Source organism: Tachysurus fulvidraco, chromosome 9 (genome assembly GCF_022655615.1).
Source record: "Tachysurus fulvidraco isolate hzauxx_2018 chromosome 9, HZAU_PFXX_2.0, whole genome shotgun sequence".
Classification (NCBI taxonomy): domain Eukaryota; kingdom Metazoa; phylum Chordata; class Actinopteri; order Siluriformes; family Bagridae; genus Tachysurus; species Tachysurus fulvidraco.
This window is the reverse complement of record NC_062526.1, coordinates 11007788-11031101: the sequence shown is the minus strand read 5'-3', so window position 1 is coordinate 11031101 and position 23314 is coordinate 11007788. Positions and strand designations below refer to the sequence as shown.

At 36.9% G+C, this 23314-nt stretch overlaps 1 protein-coding gene across 4 annotated transcripts; it reads right to left on the bottom strand.

The window, feature by feature from the left end:
- Positions 1–462: 462 nt before the first annotated feature.
- On the bottom strand, positions 463–21583 carry mamdc2a (MAM domain containing 2a). Of its 4 annotated transcripts, XM_047817928.1 has the most exons (15): positions 21267–21578; positions 20523–20642; positions 20247–20285; positions 16364–16614; positions 15718–15802; positions 15464–15601; positions 13461–13723; positions 11373–11466; positions 10674–10820; positions 8700–8965; positions 7242–7338; positions 6171–6326; positions 5692–5951; positions 3768–3852; positions 463–1396 (listed from the first exon to the last, which is right to left on the bottom strand). In XM_047817928.1, exons 1-15 carry the CDS (start codon positions 21295–21297, stop codon positions 1338–1340), a joined length of 2091 nt encoding a protein of 696 aa, XP_047673884.1. In that variant the 5' UTR covers positions 21298–21578; the 3' UTR covers positions 463–1337. The 4 variants fall into 4 exon arrangements, with proteins under 4 accessions (XP_047673884.1, XP_026994068.2, XP_047673885.1 ...); XM_027138267.2 differs by lacking the exon at positions 20247–20285 and having other exon boundaries at positions 21267–21572; XM_047817929.1 differs by lacking the exons at positions 463–1396; positions 3768–3852 and adding an exon at positions 4342–4527 and having other exon boundaries at positions 21267–21580.
- Between the last annotated feature and the right edge of the window lie 1731 nt (positions 21584–23314).

The following is a 23314-nucleotide window of genomic DNA, read 5'->3' as shown; positions in this document are numbered from 1 at the left end:
CATGCTGTGGAAATCCTGATGATTTATTTTTAGTTATAGTTTTAGTCCATGACTTAATAAAGTGTGAGAACGAGATAAATTTTCATGACTGAATAAGGATTGTGAATTATCTTATTATATATTATATATGTCTATTTGGACATGATTTAGGAAGCTGTATGAACAACATATTTAACTCATGCATATGACATAAGGAGTGTTAATGAGATAATTAAATCATGTCCATAGCATAGTAAGTTTACAGCCATGATTTCTGTGCCTTACTTGTAACTTGCAGTATTTGATTTTCATGACAAAACTCCCCCACTAGACGGCACCATCTTGTCATTTACATTATGGCATCTGTTCACGTGTAAGAGATCATTGAATTGGCTTGTATCATTATTTAAATTGCACTTATTGCTTATAAAGTGAAATGTGTCTAAATAACATGAAAGCATAAAACACAATTTTAAAGGTGTCTTGAGGGCTTCTGTATCAAACAGTGTTTATTCATTCGATATAATACAGTAAAATCATACAAATCATGAACTTATTAAAAGCAATCTGAATAATACAAAAGGTACAAATTTTGAAGTTTGATGTGTTAATCAAAATGTAATGAACCTGACATGATATGATGTGACATGACATCAGTGACCATACAAACAATACAATACATTACAATATGGTTTTGTTCAGTATAAATACACAGTGTCAGCAAGAAGTTAGTGTTATTGCTCCTTAGGTTTTATGATATTCAAACATAATCAAACCTTTCACTTCAGCAATACAGACAAAATAATAATAATAATAATAATAATAATAATAATAATAATAATAATAATAATAATAATAATAAAAGGCAAAATGTTGTGTGATGTCAATGAAGAAAAAGTATTAAAGGTACAGTCTGCAATATATGAAAGTGCTTATAGGCATAATAATCACCTCCTTCAAAGTTTCCTTAGATCCCACGGAACTTCTGTTAAATTTTTTTTCCAACTCGGAAAATAGCCCTTCCTCTACAGAACTGCTCGGTCTTTAAATGCAGCTCACAAGGCACATATAGTTTCAACAGCAAGGATAACGGCAGGTCAGTGTTTGCATTTCAAGAAGACGACTGGAATAATGACAAACGGCTACTTTAAAATACAAAAAGCATTTCTAATTTAAGAACTTCTAAGCAAGATTTATAAAATAAAGTTTCCAAGCTATCCTTGCAACATCTAAAAACTCTGGTGATATTATGTCCATGAAAGCATTCCACTAAGAAAACCAACAAAATGTGTTTCTCAGTTTGGTCATGCATAGCAACAAACAAACAGATACAAACACAGAATATTCCAGTGCTTTGCTTAGTACTCAATCTCATTGAAGTCCTCAGAGAAGCCTGAGTAAAAGCTGTCACCGTGATCTATGAAAGACAGAAGAGAGAAAGACTGTAAGATAAAGTGTTAAACCCTTTTTACCAGTACACTCTCGTTCTGTTCCGCTGGCAGAATGAAAATCACCTGATGAGACATTTTCAATCTGTAGAAGCAAAATAATTATTTTATGGCCTCAAGTCTGATATAAAAATTCTCAGGACACTGTTGACTTTTGAGTCCAAGACACTTTTCCCTCTGTTGGGATAATCTTACACAGAATTTTAGTAGTTAATAATAAGACCTTCAAATTATAAATGATTATGAACAAGCATTTGGCATATCATGGCTTTGATATCACTAGTTACTTCGAAGACAACTGTGATGTGTGACATGACAAAGAAACTAGATACTCGATAAAAGAGTTAATACACAATGAAAGCAGATGAGATTCCTGAGTCTATTAACAACTTCTCAGTTATGCTTAACTAAGTATGACAGTCAAAGTCTCCTGAGCAGGAGGCAGAATTTCTGTTCTTCTGAAACCATGACTGTTAAAACCTAGCAAGTCTGTTACTATGTCACTTTTCCAAACACATGATGCTGCAGCATGTCCCCATTAGAAAAGCCTGGGAATAAATAAGGGAAAGCAAGACCCTGGAGTAAATGTAATTGTTGCACACAGGCTCATTTTTCGGCGCTCATACACTCATTCTGGCCTGAAGACATGTCCGTTATACTGTACCTCATAGACTAAATCGAGATGTGACCCAGGTTCATGTCAAACATCACCTGCTGCTATTAACAGCTAGTGGAACCCAAGGCTATTCTGGAAAGCTACCACAGGCTGATATTCAGTTTATATTTTTGTAATGCAATGTACATTTCTGGATGCTGTGCTGGCAGCATAGGCTGTTAAATAATTCTGATCTAAATTTCTCATTTCTGTCAAGTCATAATACATATAGTCTTAAAGAGTGATTATATCATCATTATGTGCCATCCATAACACAGTTAACAGGATTTGACAAAGCCCTTGACACTAGTGCAAGGTTTAAACGAATATTCACTTCAATTCAAATTTATTTGTATAGCGCTTTTTACAATTGACATTGTCTCAAAGCAGCTTTACAGAACATAAACATAGAACAAAATGTTATTATAAAGAATAATATAAAGATTAATTTAAGATTAATATTATATATATATATATATATATATATATATATATATATATATATATATATATATATATATATATATATATATATATATAAATGTGCTTGTATTAATCCCCAATGAGCAAGTCTAAGGTGACTGAGGAAGCAGTGGTGAGAAAAAACTCCCTTGAATGGTAAAGGCCTTGAAACCTTGAGAGTAACCAGACTCAAAGTGGAACCTCATCCTCATATGGGTGACACTGGAGGGTGTGATTATAAATATACAGTTCAACAAATGTTGATACAAATATCTCTCACAATTCTTTTTATGGTTCTAGCACCTTGTTTATCAGCCATGGTTTTGTGGATAAACTGTGCATATGCAAATTTATATGCAGAAAACGTGACATGTACTGTATATAGACGTTTTTCTTTCACCCTAATGGGAAAGAAGCACTTATTTTCAATTCTATCATCATAACAGACAGATTAATTACTGAATGCGGTGCAGATGGGATGGATTGAGATGATTTAATTTGCTCAGTACAGTTTTAGTAAATTTCTATTCCAGGGTTTCTAGCCACAGAGCACATTAAATTAAGAAACTGGAGACAGGTTTGGCATTTCTCAGCCAAGTCTGAGCCAAATAATGACACATTATACATGCATTCATATCTCTCTCACTGGAGTACATAACATTTTCTGCAGCAGACAAGACAACAATGAGGTATTTTTTCACACGTTTTCTCAACGTAATTGGGGCATTACATTGCATACATTTAGACATTAAATAAAAAAATACTGGTTTGTCCTTAGACAAACCATTCAAGTGGCAAGTAAACCTTTTTTTACTCTATTTCACTATCCCTGTTGTTCATCTCCTTAAGTCTTTTGAAATCCTCGCTCTGTAAAAAGCTGTGCCGAATGCAGGCTACTGTAGCATTTTATAGAGAACAAATGTAGCCATGCACAAACAGAGTAATTTTTTTTTTATTTAATGTATTATATATATTTAATGTACTTGTAAAATGTAAATATATTTTATAATATATTTAATGTACGGGATTTATGAATATCTGTTGTGTACACCTGTGAAAACGTACTTCAGTGCTTACTGGTGGCATTTACACCCACACTTTTTCTATGCTAGCTTTAATAAATGAGACCACATCTCTGTGGTCTGGGTACATAACCACTCAATCTCTGTTTAGTCTGGACCTGACATGGCTTGAATAGACTGGACTGTAACAGTCGTACGCACCTTGGCATGGTCCTGTTTGAAACACAATGTCATCAATAGCAATGTCGCTTCTTAATGAAGGGCCTCTGACAGCTTCAATTATAATCTGCCAAAAAAAAAGAAAAAAAGATTAAAAAAAAACAAAAAACAACAGAGATAGATAAAACATTAAATTAGATCTCAACACAGTTTGAAAAAATGTTAAAAAGATTACCTTAATGGTATGTATTTTTGCCTCTACCCTGCTATACCACTGAAAAATAAGTACCATCTTATGTACATCTGAATATAGCACTGCAATCCTCTGTTTATTGCTAATTTGTTTATTTTACTGTGAAAATATGAAACGATTAGCAGGGTTTCAAGAAGAAGAAGAAGAAGAAGAAGAAGAAGAAGAAGAAGAAGAAGAAGAAGAAATGGAAAAAATGTTTTCTTCTTCTTCTTCTTCTCCTTCTTCTTCTTCTTCTTCTTCTTCTTCTTCTTCTTCTTCTTCTTCTTGTTTTTACAATAAAATAAACAAACTATCAAGAAACAGAGAATTCTAGTTGCATACTTAGGATCTTCAATATAATTCCTCACCTCCTCTTCAAAGACCAATCATTATAGCCTAGTACAATAATCATTGCTTTTCTCACTCATCTCATGGGCTCTTCACCCTTCTGCAATCTGGTAGAAGGTCCCAGGGCATGTATGCCACCACCAACTGCATTTTCCTCCCTAAAGCCAGTCAGATTTCTTAGCACCTGGTGCTTTCCAGTATTCTCCTGAGTAACTTTAACACCTAACCCAGTATGACACAATACCACACTTTACAAAGCTGCAAAACAAAGCTTAATATACATTACTTATAGAACACTTTTTACTTTTTGTAGGAACCATGTTAAGTGTACAGTATGTCATGTGACTGCGGGAGAATGGGGGCGTTAGTAATTACGTAAGGTTAAAACACCTGTGTGTGGCTCTGGAAGCATGTGGGGGTGAGTGTAGGAGCACATATTTTTTGGTTGACCGTATAATCACGGTATGAGAACAATATATGCATTGAGAAGCAGTATTGTTGAACTTGAGCAAATAACTGTTATACATTGCTATATAGAAACAAGCTTTCAAACGGATAGAGAATAAACAGCAAACGGCAAGGATGATTAACGTGTCACGAATTTATTGCTCCCCACTCAGCTCCTCAGCGGATTTAAGATCATTGTGCTGCTACACTTTTATCATTGCTACAACACAACTAAACAGTTTACAATCCATGTTCACACGCACAAACCTAGAAATTTAAAAGGTTTGAAACGTTCTGCATGGAGGAGTGTGACTGAGATCCCTCTCTCATATCTTATTTTACATTCCAAGATGAAACTCAGTTCTGTTCTCTCCAAAGGAGACTTCTATAAATACTAATTATGGGTGTGTCCATAATTCTAAACTTTGAAGAAAAGAAAACTTGAAATTAAGAAAAGCTTTTGTGTCAAAAAAAATAGTGTGTGTCAATATGCAGTTGTACAGCGTCCATTTATGTTTAAGCTTCAGCTATCGCTCATCTTATGAGCTGAGTTACTGTATTATATTTAAACACTACGGTCCATTTTTACTCTTATGGTCCAAATACTCTTACCCCTGACTACACTCAAGGAAGTCAGTATTTTGCTCCTTTCAACTAACCTAATCACACTAATGTCTAATGTGATCAATGGAGCATCGGGAAGTTTCATTCTCAAAGTTCAACACACCATGAGTGAGTTCAAAACATTTCCTCCTCCTCCTCACTATTCTAACCACTTTGATGTATTATGTGATCACTGAACCAGTAACCTCTGTGTGTGTGTGTGTGTGTGTGTGTGTGTGTGTGTGTGTGTGTGTGTGTGTGTGTGTGTGTGTGTGTGTGTGTGTGTGTGTGTGTGTGCATGTGAGTATGTGTGTGTATGTGCCTCAATGCTCTCACATTGTGCTTGGGAATGCAGTCATAATCCACAGTAGCCTTCATCCAGGAGATACTCTGCTCTCCTTTTTGGCTCCAGAGCAGCGTCTCTTTGACTTTGCCCTTCTGTCGCAGTAGAATGTTGAGGAAGCCTGTTCCAGTTCCATACATATGGTAGTAGAAGGTTAGACACTGTGTCCTGAATGAACCCCGTAGATCCGGGGTCACCAAACGTGCTGAGTGTCCCGGCAACATGTTGGAGGCCTCAATGTACATGTAGTACCCTTAGAGACACAGTAATATCATAATGATGTTAGACTGAATTAACCGGCATAAGCCAAAATAAATGCTGCTGTTATAAACTTCCAGTGTAAACAGTGCAATAAGTGCAGTTTTCAACAAAAGTTGTTGCATTTCAGATCATTAGTCTGTGAGAGATTAAAACAAGATAGCACAGATATCTAATCTACTTTAACAAGCATAAGACAGGTATATTGACTTACCTACCCCTAAGGTATGGTCCCCCTTGGGCCCTGTATAGGATGTGGGTGTAGGACCTCTGTTCCGTAACCAGTGTGCTTTCTTAAACCTTTTTTCCTGAGTATATCCACAGTCTCCGGTCTCAAAGTAACAGTGTCCCGGTGGTGGTCGCAAAGGACCTGAAGGCACAGCCCATGCCAAATACATGGTCAAAAGACAGATCTTAGGGAAATTCACACAGAAACATTAAAATTTGTTTATGCAGTAAATTGGTCACACATTCTAAAATGGTTTGGATATGTGTGTGTGTGTGTGTGTGTGTGTGTGTGTGTGTGTGTGTGTGTGTGTGTGTGTGTGTGTGTGTGTGTGTGTGTGTTCACTAATCTCAGAATTGACTCTTTATTTCATGTCTTGGCTCCTTACTAATATTTATTTTCCATAGACATTCTGATTTACAACAAAAAGGCACAGCTGAATATAGTTTAATGCACCATATCATTATTCTTGGCCAGAAACCTTTAAATATGCTACTATGTTATCTCAAAATTACAAGCCCGCACAAACTATCATTTTTACAGCACAAATCAACACGAATAATTGACATATAAAGTTACGGTTTCAGATGTGATGCCAAACAACAACACTCGCCATCAAACAAAAAGACTGGCTTTGTCACAATAACAGTCAGATCTACAGCTACAGTTACACCAAACTTTTACCCACTTTAGTTAAAGTGGCCTTTTTCTTGTTTAAATTTCCACTTCTTAATTTCTACTGGAGAGAAATAAATTGTCTATTTCTGTCCAGTCAAACAGCCACTGCCCTTTTAATGTCTATGTTCACAAAAGCAGATGTTTTCTGTAACTATGGAGAGTAAGAGATGATAAACAGCACTTCACTACTGCTGCCTGCATGCTTTCTAAACCACATTCAGTTCAGCAGAGCAACGAAACACTCAGCTACATTTATACATTATGAATTTGAAGTAATATATACATTTGTATTTTAATTAAACCTATTATTTAGTATTAAAATAAACTTGACCACCAAAATTTAGAAAATTACAGTTGTGACTTTATGAATGTGAGCCTGACCTGTGGTCATAATACAGTCCCCAAGAGTGACCTTGATGTCATCCAGAGCTACAAGCCCACAGCCCCAGAAGCTTCTGCAAATACTGACGAACACAATCTAAAACAAAGAGTGGAATGAACTGGCTTTTTAGCAAATAGAAATAAAACAGTAACAATAAAAGATATTCCATATGCTGCTATAAGAACACTATGATAATATATTGTGTGGCAAATGTATGATTTGAAACACATTAAACACAAGAAACACATTAAACATGTTTATATTGAGATATTTATTGATTTGGTGTTTGCATTATTCCTATGAGGAGATTGTAGTTGTTTGTTGCTATAACGTCACGCAGTGATGTTTCTCATGTATTTACATTGGCGTTCAATAGAAAAACATTTATATTTATGACATTCGGCAGACGAACTTATCCAGAGCGACGTACAAAAGTGCTTTGAAGTCTCTATCAATGAATACATCAACAATGGTTCATAAGGATACACACAGAACACTATTTCATAGAATGACCTGCCAGCAGAGAGGTGCTGTAGTGCCGAATAAACAGAACAAGCAGCTGAGCAGCCCGTGTGGATACAAATGGCCGAATTCTTCTGATGTTGTAGAGAAGAAATTGAAATGAATGTGTCTCATTAGCAACATGCGAGGAAAAGGACAGATGATTGTCCATGGTCACCCAAAGGTTGTGAGCGGTGGCCGAAGGGGAGACCGAAGTTTAGATCTGATTATGGTCAGGTTTTGCGATTAGCTCCTAAACACAACATTACTAAATTAAAGGAGCGATTCAGCTCGACTAGGTAACAATCCTCGAGATAATAAGTGCAATGCTTTTGATTTTGGTATTAAAAAAGAAATTTGAAGCTTAGGTGAGCTTCGAAAATTTCAGGTAAGTATTCCTATAGGCATCACTATCAGCAGATAGTCCAACAGCATTGTGGTTAATGCTGGAAAGCATTCTCTAATCAGACAAAAATCACATATAAATACGTGCCTGATTTCAGAGTGGATTTTTCTCTTAAGGTGTAGGACTTTGTCCTATCTAAAAATAGGAGCATTTGGTTCAACTATTCAGAGATCTTCTTCTGACATTATTCACAAATACCATCTTGAATCCAGGCTTACAACAACAATCCTTAAAAGTCATTTTAAAAGCTTGGTTACAATTGGCCCAGAATCGTGCAGTTTGTCATTTCTTATCTCATGTTGAAACTACAGCATGACTTAACCTTGGACAGCAAACTTGCAGTGTTTACACTTTTCACTTTTTTTGTAATGCCATAGTTAGTCATGAACTTCCCTTTAATTTCATCACTGGTACAGTACTCAGTAAAGTTAAGGAGAGCTTCGACTGATTTTAGGTATTTAAAAATGAACAGTATAACCTGAATGGAATCACAAAAAATGAAGCAATATATAATTTTTGTATAATACTGGTATTCATCTTTTTTCTTTACCTTAGTTGGCATTGGCCTCTGATATGTAACATCCACCTCTGTCCACACGTCTCTGGAGCTTTCAGACACTGTCCAGATCTTAGCCTGAGCTACATTGTGCTCATCATAGACATACAGTGCCAGGGTGTTGTCAATCTTCCTTAAGCCGTGCAGAGCGTAATAGAACCTGAGACAATATTTGTGGTTTCCTGGAAGAAAGGGTCCATGCAGGCGGCTCACGTAACCCATGTGGGATTTGTAACGAGTGTTGGCCATGAGGAACCAGCCTGAAACACAGAGTTACAATATTGAGAAATCACCTTTTGTACTGTATTTGTGTAAAAATAATTTTGTCCTGTGCACTAAAGAAAAAGTGATGCTTCTCAAACTGGGTACTGTGAAGCATAGTCAGGTAGCTGAGATATTATTGTACATAGATAAATTGTCACAGGATGCAACCATGAATCTAAAAATTCTCCCACATTTTTAACCCCTGTACTTTTAATTGAGTTCAACTTTTCCTTATTTAGTGTGTTTGCCGTTCCTCTTCATAAGCCCCTTTGTTTCAGTGCCTGTTTGTGAGGTATTTATTCAGATTCCTTGGATTTGTGATGAAGCAAAGCCTTTGGGTTTGAACTGTGCCTGGTTTCTTGTTCTTGAATCTTGTCATTCCTAAATATTGACTGCTTTCCTCAATTTCTTTTTGCATTCCCTGTTTTTGTGTTCTTACATTTTTACACTTTTTACCCCTTGGACCTGTTTTGTTTTTGCACCTTGTTTTGTGAAATAAACTCAGAGGTTTTACATCTAACCTCTGTGCATCTGCTAACATTTTTATTTAAGATTTGAATAAAGAACCCAATAGCAAAGGGGTTTCTGCTTTAACTCATGCCTAAGGCATCCACAGTAAATACGGTATCAATCCCTAAAGTGTTCTCAGGTTGATGACATAATAAAATGTAGTCATTGTGGAAAAATAGATTACCATGTCTTCTAAGCATACTGTACTGTAAAACCCTCCACCGGCTTCCGGTAGCTGCACGCATTCGATTCAAAACACTGATGTTGGCCTACAAAGCCAAAAATGGACCAGCTCCCTCTTACATCAAAGCCCTCATCATTCCTCGCACTGCACACTGCAACCTCCGATCTACCAGCACTGCTCGACTGGTTCCACCATCTCTCAGGGTAAGAGGCAAGTATACTACAAGACTCTTCTCTGTTCTGGCACCAAGGTGGTGGAATGAACTTCCCCTAGAGGTCCGGACAGCTGAGTCACTGGCTATTTTCAAGAGGCGGTTGAAGACCTACTTATTCAGGAAACACTTCAACTAGCACTTCTTTCCTTATCTTTTGCATTAAAAAAAAAAAAAAAAAAAACCTTTGACACTTTTTCATTGTAACTTTGAACAAACGTTTTAAACTCATGGTATCTTAAGTATGTAACCTACTGAACCAGCATTAATGTATTCAATGTTAGAGATTTCAGCACTTTTGTACGTCGCTCTGGATAAGGGCGTCTACCAAATGCTGTAAATGTAAATGTAAATGTAAATATTTCCACTTTGACAAGCGCACTTGTCAGTTGCCAATAGCAACGGCAGTGTGTGTTCGAACTTGGGCTCATAAAATCGAGCAGTGGTGTTGTGCTGTGAAATTAATGACGTGTAGCAATTAGCTCACGTCTTAAATACAAAGTTGTAATGAATGCTGAATAAATATTTAAATTCCTACTTATCCACACACATGCAAAGTTTCAAATCGGGTGCTATTGTTGTGTGGCAGCGTAGACTGGCTTAATCAGAAAAGAAGAATGTATATACGGTATATCATCCTTTATGTAAATCTCCAGTATTTGATTTAATATTTTCATGTTTTTATCTTCTGCTACATTTAAGTAGGGAATTATATTTCCGTAGCAAAAAAAAAAAACAAAAAAACAGGTAAACGGCAGATTATTGGTGGTATTAAAGTAAAAAATGTCTCACCACATACCCTCGCCATTAGTGTGATCTCCGATCCTATAGACGTTTGGTTTCACAGACACTCTGTTCCACACGGCGCCTCCAACTTGCTCCTGATAGTACCGACACAGACTCTCTTCAAAATCACAGTTAGCTACAGAAGGGTCAAAGGTGGGCTCTGGGGGAAGGTTGCAGAAACAAACTACATTAGTCATCAAACAAGGAAATTATGTTTTGAGTTTAAGAGCCATCAGATGAGCCAAATGCTGAGCAGAAGGGTACTTTCCTGGCTGTGTAACATGTGGAAATATATCCTGTATGTCTGGAAGAAAGAAAAGTAGAGCAAACTACGCTCCTACATGTCTCCACCATCCACAAAGACCAGATTTGTCTCAAGAAGCAGCATTTATTACTGTTTATTAACTCTTTTAACCCTGGAAACACTATTTTCAAAATAGTGCTATGTATTTCTATCCTATTTAGAGAAACAAATCATAATATAAGAAATGCAAAATGCAAATTTAGATAGTAGATTTCTTTCCATAAATCAGATGACGTTTTTTTCCGCAACATTTTCATGTTTTACAGTAAACTGTACAGGTTATATTTCTTTTAATATTGGCAATTTCAATATATCTGATGTTTTTTTTCCAGCAAACAGTGTGAGATTTTTCATCAGGAACTGCTACATAACAGGATATTAGTCATTATGAAACATGCCTATACTGACGTGTTGCATTGTGGCAGAACTTGGGAGAAAAGGCAATGTCATCCACAGCTACGTAGCCGCCATTAGGACTGTTGAACGCTACCTCATACACCACCTTGATTCAATCAAAAAACACAAGATGTGATTTGCAAAGCATAAACATGAAAAAAATCCAGGACTGGACAGTTTTGAAATAAATAACAAAAACATTAGCATCTTAGACCTATGAGCACTGAAGCTCTCCAGTATAAAAACAATAAGTCGTGGAGAGCTATAGACACCAAACACCTGCCACATCTGCCTGAGATGATATCCGGACCCCACTCAAGCACTCACACTTTATTTACACCGACCCAAAGTGCTGGCTGCACAAACTCAAACACAGTGCTTGAAACTAGACTTCTAATGAGCTGTTTACGAGCACAGAGATGACAAAAACAATCCCCACTTTCTCCTTTAGGGCTACGACCTTAACTCATGTACTGCGTGATCCACATACAAAACGTTTGGTGTTACAATACAATCACATTACACCAGTAGTGTGCTTTATGAAATATGCAAATATGCCACTGTGTATCACTATCACAAATATATCCTTAGTTTTTATTTGTTTTTATGGATGTATTCGAATGAGCAGTGAACAAATGGCTCGGAAAGTAATGTAGTACGAACAGATACAAATACAGATATAATTTTTTTTTTATTCTTTCTATTTGTTTTTTGTAGATTATCTTTTTCTTTTTCTTATGCAGGTAAACAGTCAGATATGTAGCTCATATGACAAAGCAAGACCAAATCATTTACATGGATTTTGCTTTTACAGCAACTTTTATTTGTGCATATTTCTGGGTCATGATGGTTAAATTAGGCTAATTCTTTGTTTACGTTCTGAGAACCAATTAAATTTGTTGTTAATTGTTGTCGCAGTTAAAAATAAAAACAACTTTTTAGCCATGCCTAATTTGAATTGAAATATAAATCTGAATACAGATAGATGTAATGATATTTCATTTTATGTGATAAATTCTTTTATGCATTGCACACATCTCTCAAATGAACTTGTATAGCAAATTCTATTAGAAAATAAAAGTCTATTACAGTCCTGATCCAACGTCCTTCCCTGATTCTATATAGTGAATATATATTCTACTTCTGATACAAATCTGACTATATATCTGCTAAATGTAGCCTGTTTTCTTTCCTATTATACAGCTTTCCTCATCAGGAGCTGTGTGAGTCTTTAAAGGAAGGAAAACCAGGAAGATAAATCTGTGAAGCTTCTCAGTCATCCAGGTTATTAGGAAGTTGCCTGTTTGACAAATAACAGGACTTTCCCTAAACACTCCAATCCCTAATTCCTCAATAGAACCAGAATCTCGACAGAACCAGTCATCTCAAATCGATGAAATTAACACCAAACTTGAATGTAGTAACAGCTGTTTCTGAATTTGCTACACAACAGCCAGACACGCTGTAAGTGTGAGCCATTCGAAATGGCTTATTTTCCCTGACACTGTGTTTCCATGCGCTTGAGGCACTGAGGCTCACAGGCTGATTGATGGGTAGGCTCTGCTGCTGTCCTACATTCCAGTGCCTGCTGTGGCCGGATTTCATTATGAAAACGAAGGTAAAAGAAGCAAAAGGAGAACACTAGAAAAACCTTCATTTGCTGGCAAAGCTGAAGTTCAACCACTGAGCTGACGTGGTTAAGCTAATAGCACTTTAGCAATATAAAGGTTTTACTGTTCCATTTCTGGACTCTGTGATTAATTAAGATGTTTAGTTATGCAACATAAACTAATGGAGTGCAGCATTATGCTCTGATTAATTGTTGTAGAGAAACCAACTTAAGGAGGAGTTTGTCATTTTTGGAGCGTTTTTCAGCCTACAAGGCTTTTTCAGTTGCAGTGAAAACAACAAACTTGACCCAACTATCTGACTGTGTCGTTTCTGTTGAAATTCTAAAAGCAGCATTTTAAAAAGAAAAATGGTAGAGCTGAGAAGTTAAAAAACAGGGGTAATGAAGAAACTTGTGAGATCATGTACAGTAGCATGTTCAGTCATCATCGGTATCACACACCTTGTAGACCTGACATTTCTTGCACTGACCTCTGATGGATGGTAAACCTTAATGTCCACCTGCACTAGTTTCCAAGTGGATGTGGCATACACATCTGGCCTCCATATCTCCTCATAGTGGCCCAGCTGGTCTCTGGTGAACACAGAGAAGAAGTTGCCTCTGGATTGGTTCCTCTGGTAGTAGAAGGACAAGCAGCCGTACATGGGACTAGTGATCATTGGTGACACGAGTTTTGCCACCTCTTGGAAGTCCTTGGTATAAAGCGAGCTGACATACATGTAGCGACCTGATCCTGAATATAACCAAAAAATGATCCCATGAAATTCCACATTATATTTGGTGCACCAATGCTTCTCAATTCTTTGTGTGAAACAGATGCAGTTGTTGTTGTGTAAAACTACACATAACTCGGCTGACTTGCAAGCTGTGGTATAGCATTGTATACAAATTTGTAGAAATCTTTGCTCTGTTATTTTAAATATACACTCTTTGTCCGATAGTATGTGGACCCCTGAGCAAAACTACCATATGTGAGTCTTCCGCATTCTGTTGCCTCAAAGCTGAAAGTCTTTGTATGTTGATGCATTAACAAGCTGCCTTGCCTGGAACAAGATTAAATACATAGTTTATTGATGTTGGAGTGGAAGAACTCGAGAGGCCGGCACAGAGTCCTGATCTCAACCCCACTGAACATCAACTGGAAGGGAACTTCCCTCTTCCCCCAACATCACTGCCTGACCTCACTAATGCCTTGTGGACTTCACCTATGCCTAAACAGTCCAAAATGTAGTGGAAATCTGTTACAGCAAAGAAGGAGGAATCTACATTGGAATGAAATATTTAATAGTCACATATGGGTATGATGGTCAAACTTTTGGCTATATACTGTAGTGTAGTTTTTTTTTTTTTCTCTCTCTCTCTGATTAAATATTCATTGGCAACATAGGTGATGACTTAGACTTTTTAAATATTTTTGCTCTTCCTTTTTTGCACCACAACCGATTAGTCTGCTTTATCATTAAGTCATGGTTCAGTTTAAGGATTTATTGGGAATTTTAGCTTATTTTGGTAAGTCAGCACTCTTGGCTTAGCTCATGAAATGAAATGAGCTAATCAAATTGCTCCTTTTTCCCCCAGGATGTCTTTGGGAGTAGGTTATGAAACTTGAGAAGCTTGAGGAAACTCATATGAACGCAGGAAGAACACTTTATTTGTTAAGCTTTTTATGCCTCCTTAATGTGCATGTATGCATCTTTATGTTTTGAATGACAGTTATATATTAATATCCCCACATTCACCCCAACCTTTGCTTATAAAATTATAAACACTGCTAATACTCATGCTAATGCTAATTCCTTTCTTCTAAAATCGGTATGGTCCATAAACTTATTTTAACTAATAATACTATTGTGACTGATGACTTAACTTTCATTAATTTACAATTTAAAGATCTCTGTACCCTGTACTTCACATACTTGATGCATTTTGTTCACATATGTGATTAATGGCACTTAATCATGAATTCAGAATAGTGAGGCCTTTTTTTATCAAAAGCTGATATATAGAAATGTTTACAAAGAAAATCATTCAAAACATAAAGATGCATACATGTACATTAAGGAGGCATAAAAAGCTTAACATATAAAGTATTCTTCCTGCGTTCATATGGGTTTCCTCCAGGTTCTCAAGTTTCATCCCCTACTCCCAAAAACTTCCTGTTATATCAAAGTGTATGGCCTGTGCTAAATTGCCTCTAGGTGATAATGAGTGTGAGAATGTGCAAACACTGTGCCCTGGCATTCTATACAGGGTGTATTCCTACCAGGGAGTGTGCCAGGGATCAGTTCATGGATCACCGTAACCCTGACCGGAATAAAGCAATTGCTAAAGACGAACGAATGAATAAACAATGGAGTGACTTGGCAAACTGATTTCTAACAGCCCTACTAACTTTTCTAAAGAAAATTAGTCATCTATTTCCCAGCACTTTAGTAATTGTGATTTCCAGATGATGTTGTTTGTAATTGCTTACCTCTGTCATTGTTTATAGTCTTGTCATATAGGAGGTTGGACTGAGGGTATCGAGTGAGGCTTCCTCCCATTAACCAGTTCACATTGGGGTTCCACAGGTTTTGGTAGCCACACAAATGATCTTCCTCAAAGTTACACTCTAAAACAAAACAGTACACATTCGTAGGTTTAGGTAATATTGTAAAAATAATGGCCCATTTAACAAGAATGTGGTTAAAGACATGTTGCACTTAAAAAAATACTTTTGAGATTTACCTATACAGTAACCGGGTATGATATGAATTTCAAAGATAGCAATACTGTTTCCTTTCCCTTTGTTGGGCCTGGCATCCATTAAAAGCTGCATGAAATATATAAAGATAGAAGATATAAGGTAATGCTCCATAAAGCTCAAAATCTATAATGCAAAATAATAATCGCGCTATATATATTTATATTAAATATTATATATATATATATATATATATATATATATATATATATATATATATCGCTCTTTATATATATTTTTGTCCATAATAAAAACATAAACTCTTCGTAGCGAAAAAATCAGAAGTACGTTTATAATAAATTCTGTGTCTAAATTTATACATTTTTTATGTACATTTAAAGCTGTGAAAATATTACATGTGATTAAACTTTCTAAAAAAATGGAATGAAGTAATATGCATGTAGCAATAATTAATAACTATCATAACTACCTTCTAATGGACAGGCTCCTAGAAATACTTCAACTTGCACAAATAAAAAGTGATGGATTAAAATAACTTGTTTAAATAATAATTAAACAAATGCTAACAATTGACTAAAACTAATCAGGTAATATTTCTTTAGTCTACATTTTGACTGTCAGAATTTTTTTCCTTTTTCAGCAAGGTGACTAGTCCATGTTGTGTGGTACCTGGTAGGCTCTGGAAAAGTTGCGCAGGTCCACACTGGCTATTAACCAGCTGTCTGAGGGTTTGTCCACCGTCCATAGCAAGTGGTCAAAGTTCTCACCATCAGGGCGCAAGTGAACCTGTAGTGAGCCTACCCCGGCGATTTGGTACACTAGACGTAAACAGCTCCATTCAAAGATTTCAAGTTCAGGGCTCACCAAAACAGCCTTGTCAGCCTCGCCCATCAGTGAGGAGTCTGCAGCTATGAAGCGACCTGTAAGAAGATATATATATATATATATATATATATATATATATATATATATATATATATATATATATATATATACTACATTTTGATGTCATGTCAAAAAGTGCAAATAGAAAACGAATGTAGTTATGGACGAAAGAATGTAGACAGTTGACCATGACACTCATACAGTATGTACATAGCCATTTAGGCACAAGCGCATTAGGTCTTATGTTGGTTGAGGAGTCCTGGTGTGTAGTCGGCATTGCAGTTCATCACAATTGGGTTAAGGTCAGGGCTCTGTGCAGGACACTCCAGTTCTTATACATCAACATCAAATTTGGCCAACCATGTGCAGGTTATGCTGGAACAGGTTTGGACCTCATACTTTCAGTGAAGAGAAACTGTTAATGCTACAGCATACAAGATACATCCTATACAATTGTGTTCCACATTTCCATGTATATATTTGCCTATATAATGTTATGAGAGTTAGGAGTAAGTCCTAACAAGGTTAAACAGATGTCAACTTCTTTTATGATATTTGTGGCTTAATTTCTTTTTTACAAAACTGGCATATTATAACAACTGCATTTATAGTTTATTATACTTTAGTAATTGCTGAGGATGATGTGATGTGGATAATAAATGTGTGGTCCAAGCTGTACCACATTAATATTCAGTCTGCATGTCAGAAACCAGGTGTGAGCTATATAAACTCTTATCCCACACTTTGGATTATGTAATAATTCCAAACAAAGGATGATTAATAGACCCGTTCATCTAAGAACCCAGACCATAAGGATGTCTAGAGCACATATAACTAGCTTCACTTGAAATTAAAAGGATTCATTTAAAAATAAAGCTTTTTTAAAAATGAGGTAATGATAGATGCAATGTGGTCAATGTTTTGCTACCAATAACGTTTATAATCAGGACCATCATGGTGTCCAGATGTCCACCTGGTGAAAGTTATTCATACCAGATGCCATCAGAACTATTTCTTTTTTTCTTCTCTTTGCATGTACTGCTGTAAAATTAGGTGCAACTCCTGCACCTCAGCTTCACTTTTAGGATTTTTCTTTTTAAGCTCATGAGCAAATACCAGGCTTTAGACAACATGTTTTTAAGTTTCACTTTGCCCTGAACTGAATATGTTGATAAATTACAGTACATCATACTGTACATGTACACCAGGGTTTCCAAAAACTAGGCCTCATGTGGGGTCGTTTATTCTGCACATGGGGTCGTGTGAGGAACTTGCACTCTCCTGTTTTGTTTTATTCATCTATTTTATAAATTAAACCCAGATATGACTTTGCATGCACTGAAAACGAAATTCCCTATGTAGGTTTCTCGTTTATATTGCACATACTGTACTGTATATTACTGACATATGATGCAGTAGAGACAGAAAATTCATAATGTCCATTTCAGTTTGTTTGTTCAAAACCTTTGAGAACTCTTGCAGTTTACTGTTATGTTTCAGCTAATGCATTTTTTGAAGAAAGGTACTAAACTGAGATTATACTTTTCTTACTTTTTTTATTATTATTTTTGAGTACTTTTATTCTCAGTGCAATATGTTTTAGTCACCACATAGTTAGCATTGGTCTGTACCCAGAGCAGCATATCAGTGCATTGTAAAAATACACACATGGTGAGATTCACAGGGACAAAAAAAAAGCAGTTGTTTTAAGTGCTGACTGAACCATATAAAACTATTGAGACTGCAGTTTCCTGCATGAGTGCAAGCAATTTCATGGTCTAAACATCCCAAGTCATCAAATAAGCAACACCCAGTCTAGACACCAAGTAGAAGGTGATGTCATTTGTAGACAGAGTTCAATGAGATGCACATGGAGTACAGGTAGAGTATTCCAATAATAACAAGATAATCTGTTTCAGTTTACTCCATGTCTAGAATCACTGTGGTTTGTTGAGCACAATACATGCTGACACTTCCCAGCTTTCTCAGCAACAAGCATACACTCACACTTTTTTTTTTTTTTTTGGTGGGGGGGGAGATCAGGGTTTCTGGAAATATGCAGGATGTCTTAACATGCTTACAAATTATTTCTGCAGCTGTTTGAATGTAATGTCTCAAGAAACCAGGGCAGGTTAGTAGAGTCACTGTCAATCTTTTTTTCTCCGATTCATCATTTTTCCCAGACCAACACGTCATAAACCTCCAGTCCACCAGATGTATCATCGATTGTGGTTTAAACTCAAGTCATTGCTAAAAGTGAAAGTCTAGTTCTTCCACTGGCTTAAAGCACCTTGTATTTGTAAACATTATTTATTGAGAGAAAAATGCTTTATGCTGCAGGTTTTACTTGCATCTGAACTTAAAATAAACGGTGGGTATTTCCATCACACAGTTAGTCCTGGAGTTGCCCAGGAAACTAAACAGTCACAATCCAGCCTGGGTTTATTACACTATTTAGCTACACATTGAAGGAAATGTGGCACATCCGAGCCATATCCAAAACCACATGGAGTGACATTTGTGGCATTCAGGGTGGTTATGACCACCTGGCGTAGACCTGAAAAGGCTGTTAATGAGGTGATTCTGATGTACTCATGTCCTTGCATCACTAATCCACTGGTAAAGTCTCTGTCTCCATTGCACAACTATCTAGGCTACACATCTTAATACCAGCTGCTGTTTACAATAGCACAAGCTTTTTGGCTGAAAAGCAATAAAGAGGAAAATCTATTTTTTGAATACAGTCTTGCTTAACAAATAAAGAACAAGCTGCTGTTTTTGGAAACATTACATGACAAAAAACAGATGGGCTTCAATTACTAAAACACCCAGCTTGTACACTGGTCAAGTTCCAAAGAGGTCAATTTGAAGTTGAAATAGAGAATTTCTTGGATGTTAGCTATCACTTTCTGAAAGATGTTAAAATCAATAGATAAGGAGGTCCTTCATGAGATCCTAGCCCATCACATCATCATATAGATGCATATTTATGGCTTAACTGAGGTTACAGAAGCCTGAAACTTTTTTTCTGAAACTTTTTTCCTGCTTGATAATTTATCAACCTATTTGGATTGTTGTGTGATGTTTTTTTCCCAGATGTCAAAGAAGTAAGGTAACATCTCCTGAACCTCAAATCAGGGGAACATCTTCTAAACCATGGGACTTCGTGGAACTGCAGCAGAATATTCAGTGGAGTTTGACATGCTTTTTAAAGAAGATAGTTAAGAAGAGATGTAGTCACAGAACTGGCTTATGGGGACAGCAGTGTGTATCCGGATGCTGCTACTGGCCTGGCCATCCATTAAGAGACGCTGCTCATTGAGACATGAATTAAGCCCTGAATCAGTCATTGTGGATAAAGGCCTTCTCAAACCAAAGAGTCCATGCACACTGTCTACACTGGAGTTCCAAAGAGCATCAGAACTGTTTAGATGTAGAGCTTTGTTTCTACTGTGGAGAGCCTTTCTACCGCATTGATCAATGATTTACCTGAGCCACATACGAAGAGATTATTCAGCATGGACAGCATGGGCAGTATATGGTCAAGGAACCGTGCTTAGTGCCCCGTGCTATTTTACACAAACCATTTCACATAACAGTTGTTAGTCCATTATTCAGGCACCATGCTCTTCCTTACAACACTCATTACCACTACAACGTCCTGTACCTGTTAACTGTATACACAGACCACAAGCAACTTGAGTACCTAAAAACAGCAAAAAATCAAGACAAGTCAGATGAGCTTTGTTCTTCTCCAGGTCCAAATCATGTCCAAATCTACTAATGGTTGGGACATGTCAGGCAGATGATCTGGCCCTTTAAGCTTACCCTACTCTTGGCCAGTATCCCCCAGATAAGAGTTAAATCATGATTACAAATATTTTATTGATTAATGTATGAACTGGGAAATTTCATTATTATGTAAAGATTTTGGCAGATTTACCTTCGTTGTTCACTGTCCAGGTAGCATGTGCAGGATCCGAAGTGTAGCCACATGTGTCACTCTCGAAGCTACAAGATCCGGGCAGCAAATGTCGGTGTGCTCTTACAGCCAGCACCACCACTACACACACACACACACACACACACACACACACACACACACACACACACACACACACACACACACACACACACACACACACTATCCTTAAGAGGACCTTGCACTGATATAATCATTAATGCAGCTATTTAATACTATAACCAAACCTACAGCTAAAGGAAAAGTTTTTGGCTCTTTTGTTTTTGTGTTATTTATTATTATTATTATTATTATTATTATTATTATTATTATTATTATTATTATTAAATTCAAATTTCCTAATAAGGTGAAAACTGTCAGATATTCCTGTCCTTCTGATGTCATGTCCCTTCATTCATACCCCTCCAACTCCCTCCACTCCTCACTCAAACCAACACCAACGCGCGCGCGCGCACATACAGTACACAATGAAATTCTTGGAAGAAATGCATAACCTTTAAGGCAAAAGCGCACGTTACATTGTATACGCATTGTATATAACCATTTTCTCTGCAAATGATGCCGCTGTTACGCAACAGAAAAATATGAAGGGCATTAAAAGCCAATGACACAAACAAACTGCATGTCAAACAGAAAAAAGTTCACGTTTTTTTTTTTTTACTAAATGTATTGTATTTTTACTTCTATGCGTAAAAAAGGACTTACCAAGAAGAGTGGAAAGATGAAGAAGGCGCATGGCATTTATCCGACTGGGTATAAGATATGATCGGAGAGAAGAGACAGTGAAAGCAATGTTGCTCTGGGATGTTCAGTGCTTAGTGAAGCACTCCTTGTGTCCTGCAGAGCTTCAGCTGCAGTGTGCATGGTGTGGATGGAGGAGTGTGTGGTGGGCTTACTGTCTGCAGCTGGAAAGAGGAGGGCCATGTGTCAGTGATTCGCACAGCTCAATGATGGACACGAAGGATCTCCGGATCGTGTCTCAGTACACAGGGATTTCACTCCGCTGTGCCCACGTGGGCATTAGACTGAGTAGGTAGACATTGTAAGGAACTGAAAAGCTTATTGATACTCTAGACTCAGACAGAGGTGACGTCATCCACGCCCTGCCACGCCCCCTGTATTTGATTCACTTTTACCTCAGATTTGTTTTAACCTCAGCTTTTTACTTCAACCTTTTACATATTATATTGTACCTCTGTATTTTTTTCCTTACCTCAGCATTTGTCATATTTAGTTGAACAGAGAAATCATTGACATTTAATTCCTACATCTTACACCAGATATACTCAGTTTTTTCTCTCTTTTTGTCAATTTTCACAGTGTGAAGTGTAATAATAAACTTAGGTCCTTCCGCACATATTCTTCAAATATTTTGAATGGTTTGTGCGTTTATTATAGAAGTGATGAACAGATGTAACATATGTCAAAATGATATTTTTAGAATCATAAATATTATCGCTCCTTCATGTGAGGGAGGTGACACAGTAGGCTAATAACTGCATGCTGAGAGCTGAGTCTGAATATAAGTTAAGAAACTGGATCTTGAGCTCTCTGATTGCTCTACTTACCATCAAATCTGGTCTACGTCTGACTGCTTATGTTTTCATTTCAGGCACTTATGACATTTGGCACATGCCCTTATCCGGAATGACTTTTTATCTCATTTTATTTAACTGAGCAATTGAGGGTTAAGGGCCTTGCTCAGGGGCACAACACTGGCAGATAGTGGACCTGGGCTTTTATCGGTAGTCCAACACCTTAATCACTAGGCCACCACATCCCCTACATCCTATTTCTGCAGAAAAGGTGATTGTCTTGAGGTTACACAATTCCAATTTTATTAATGTCATTAAAATGTAGCAATGAAATGGTTCTACACCTTATGGCCAAATGTATTTGGACACCTGACCATAAGAGCATCCTATTCCTTATAGCTTAGTCTACTATTTGATAAAATATAAAACTCCCCTTGTTTTGAAAAGTCTTTCCTCTACATTTTGTAATGTGTCAATGGAGATTTTGTGCTCATTCAGCCAAGGATTGATGTTGTATGAGATTGAAATTCGTCCCAACGGTGATCAGTGGGTTAAGGTCAGGGCTCTGTTCAGGACACAAAACTATTCCAACCATGATTTGACAGAGCTCACTTTGTGAAAATGACTTTTATGCTGGAACGGGTCCATTAGCCCCAGGGAAAGGAAACAGTAATCCTACAGTATATGTACAAAGACATCCAAATCAAGTGTGTTATCATCTTTGTAGCAATAGATCAGACATGAACCACATTAGTGGGTTGGTCAGGTTTCCACAGCCTTTTGGCCACATACAGTTTTTTAAATGTCAATCTGTCTGCTATTCAGCATTCTTGGTGATTTTTAGCAAATCAAATGATCAGATATCTAATCTGCAGTATCATAGTGTTTATTAATTTAACAGTGGAGGGTAAAGCCTGTGTGAAAATCCTGTTTGAAGCCTCTGCCATGCCACTGATAGTAATCCAGTAAAGCCTGGCTTCTTTAGCAGATTCAAGTACAGTGTAATTTAATGCGAGGAAAGATTAACATGCATTTGACAACAGGCTTTGAATATGTAATTTTGGGTCATGTCAGCATCTCTGGGGTGAATAGGGTGTTTATTAGGCAGTGCACTCTTTATTTGTCCTACTTGATTGATCAAAGGGACAGAACCTCATAAGAAACGGCTAATCACTGAAACAGTAATGTACATGTCTGACATCTCAATCTGATGCCATA

Excerpts from the sequence above, each read along its gene's own strand:
- mamdc2a (XM_047817928.1), bottom strand. The coding sequence starts at position 21,297 with ATGCGCCTTCTTCATCTTTCCACTCTTCTTG. Across the intron at positions 15,602-15,717 it reads CATACCCGGTTACTGTATAG|AGTGTAACTTTGAGGAAGAT; the intron begins GTAAATCTCAAA and ends GTTTTGTTTTAG. Across the intron at positions 7,339-8,699 it reads AGAGGCCAATGCCAACTAAG|ATTGTGTTCGTCAGTATTTG; the intron begins GTAAAGAAAAAA and ends TCTTTGTTTTAG.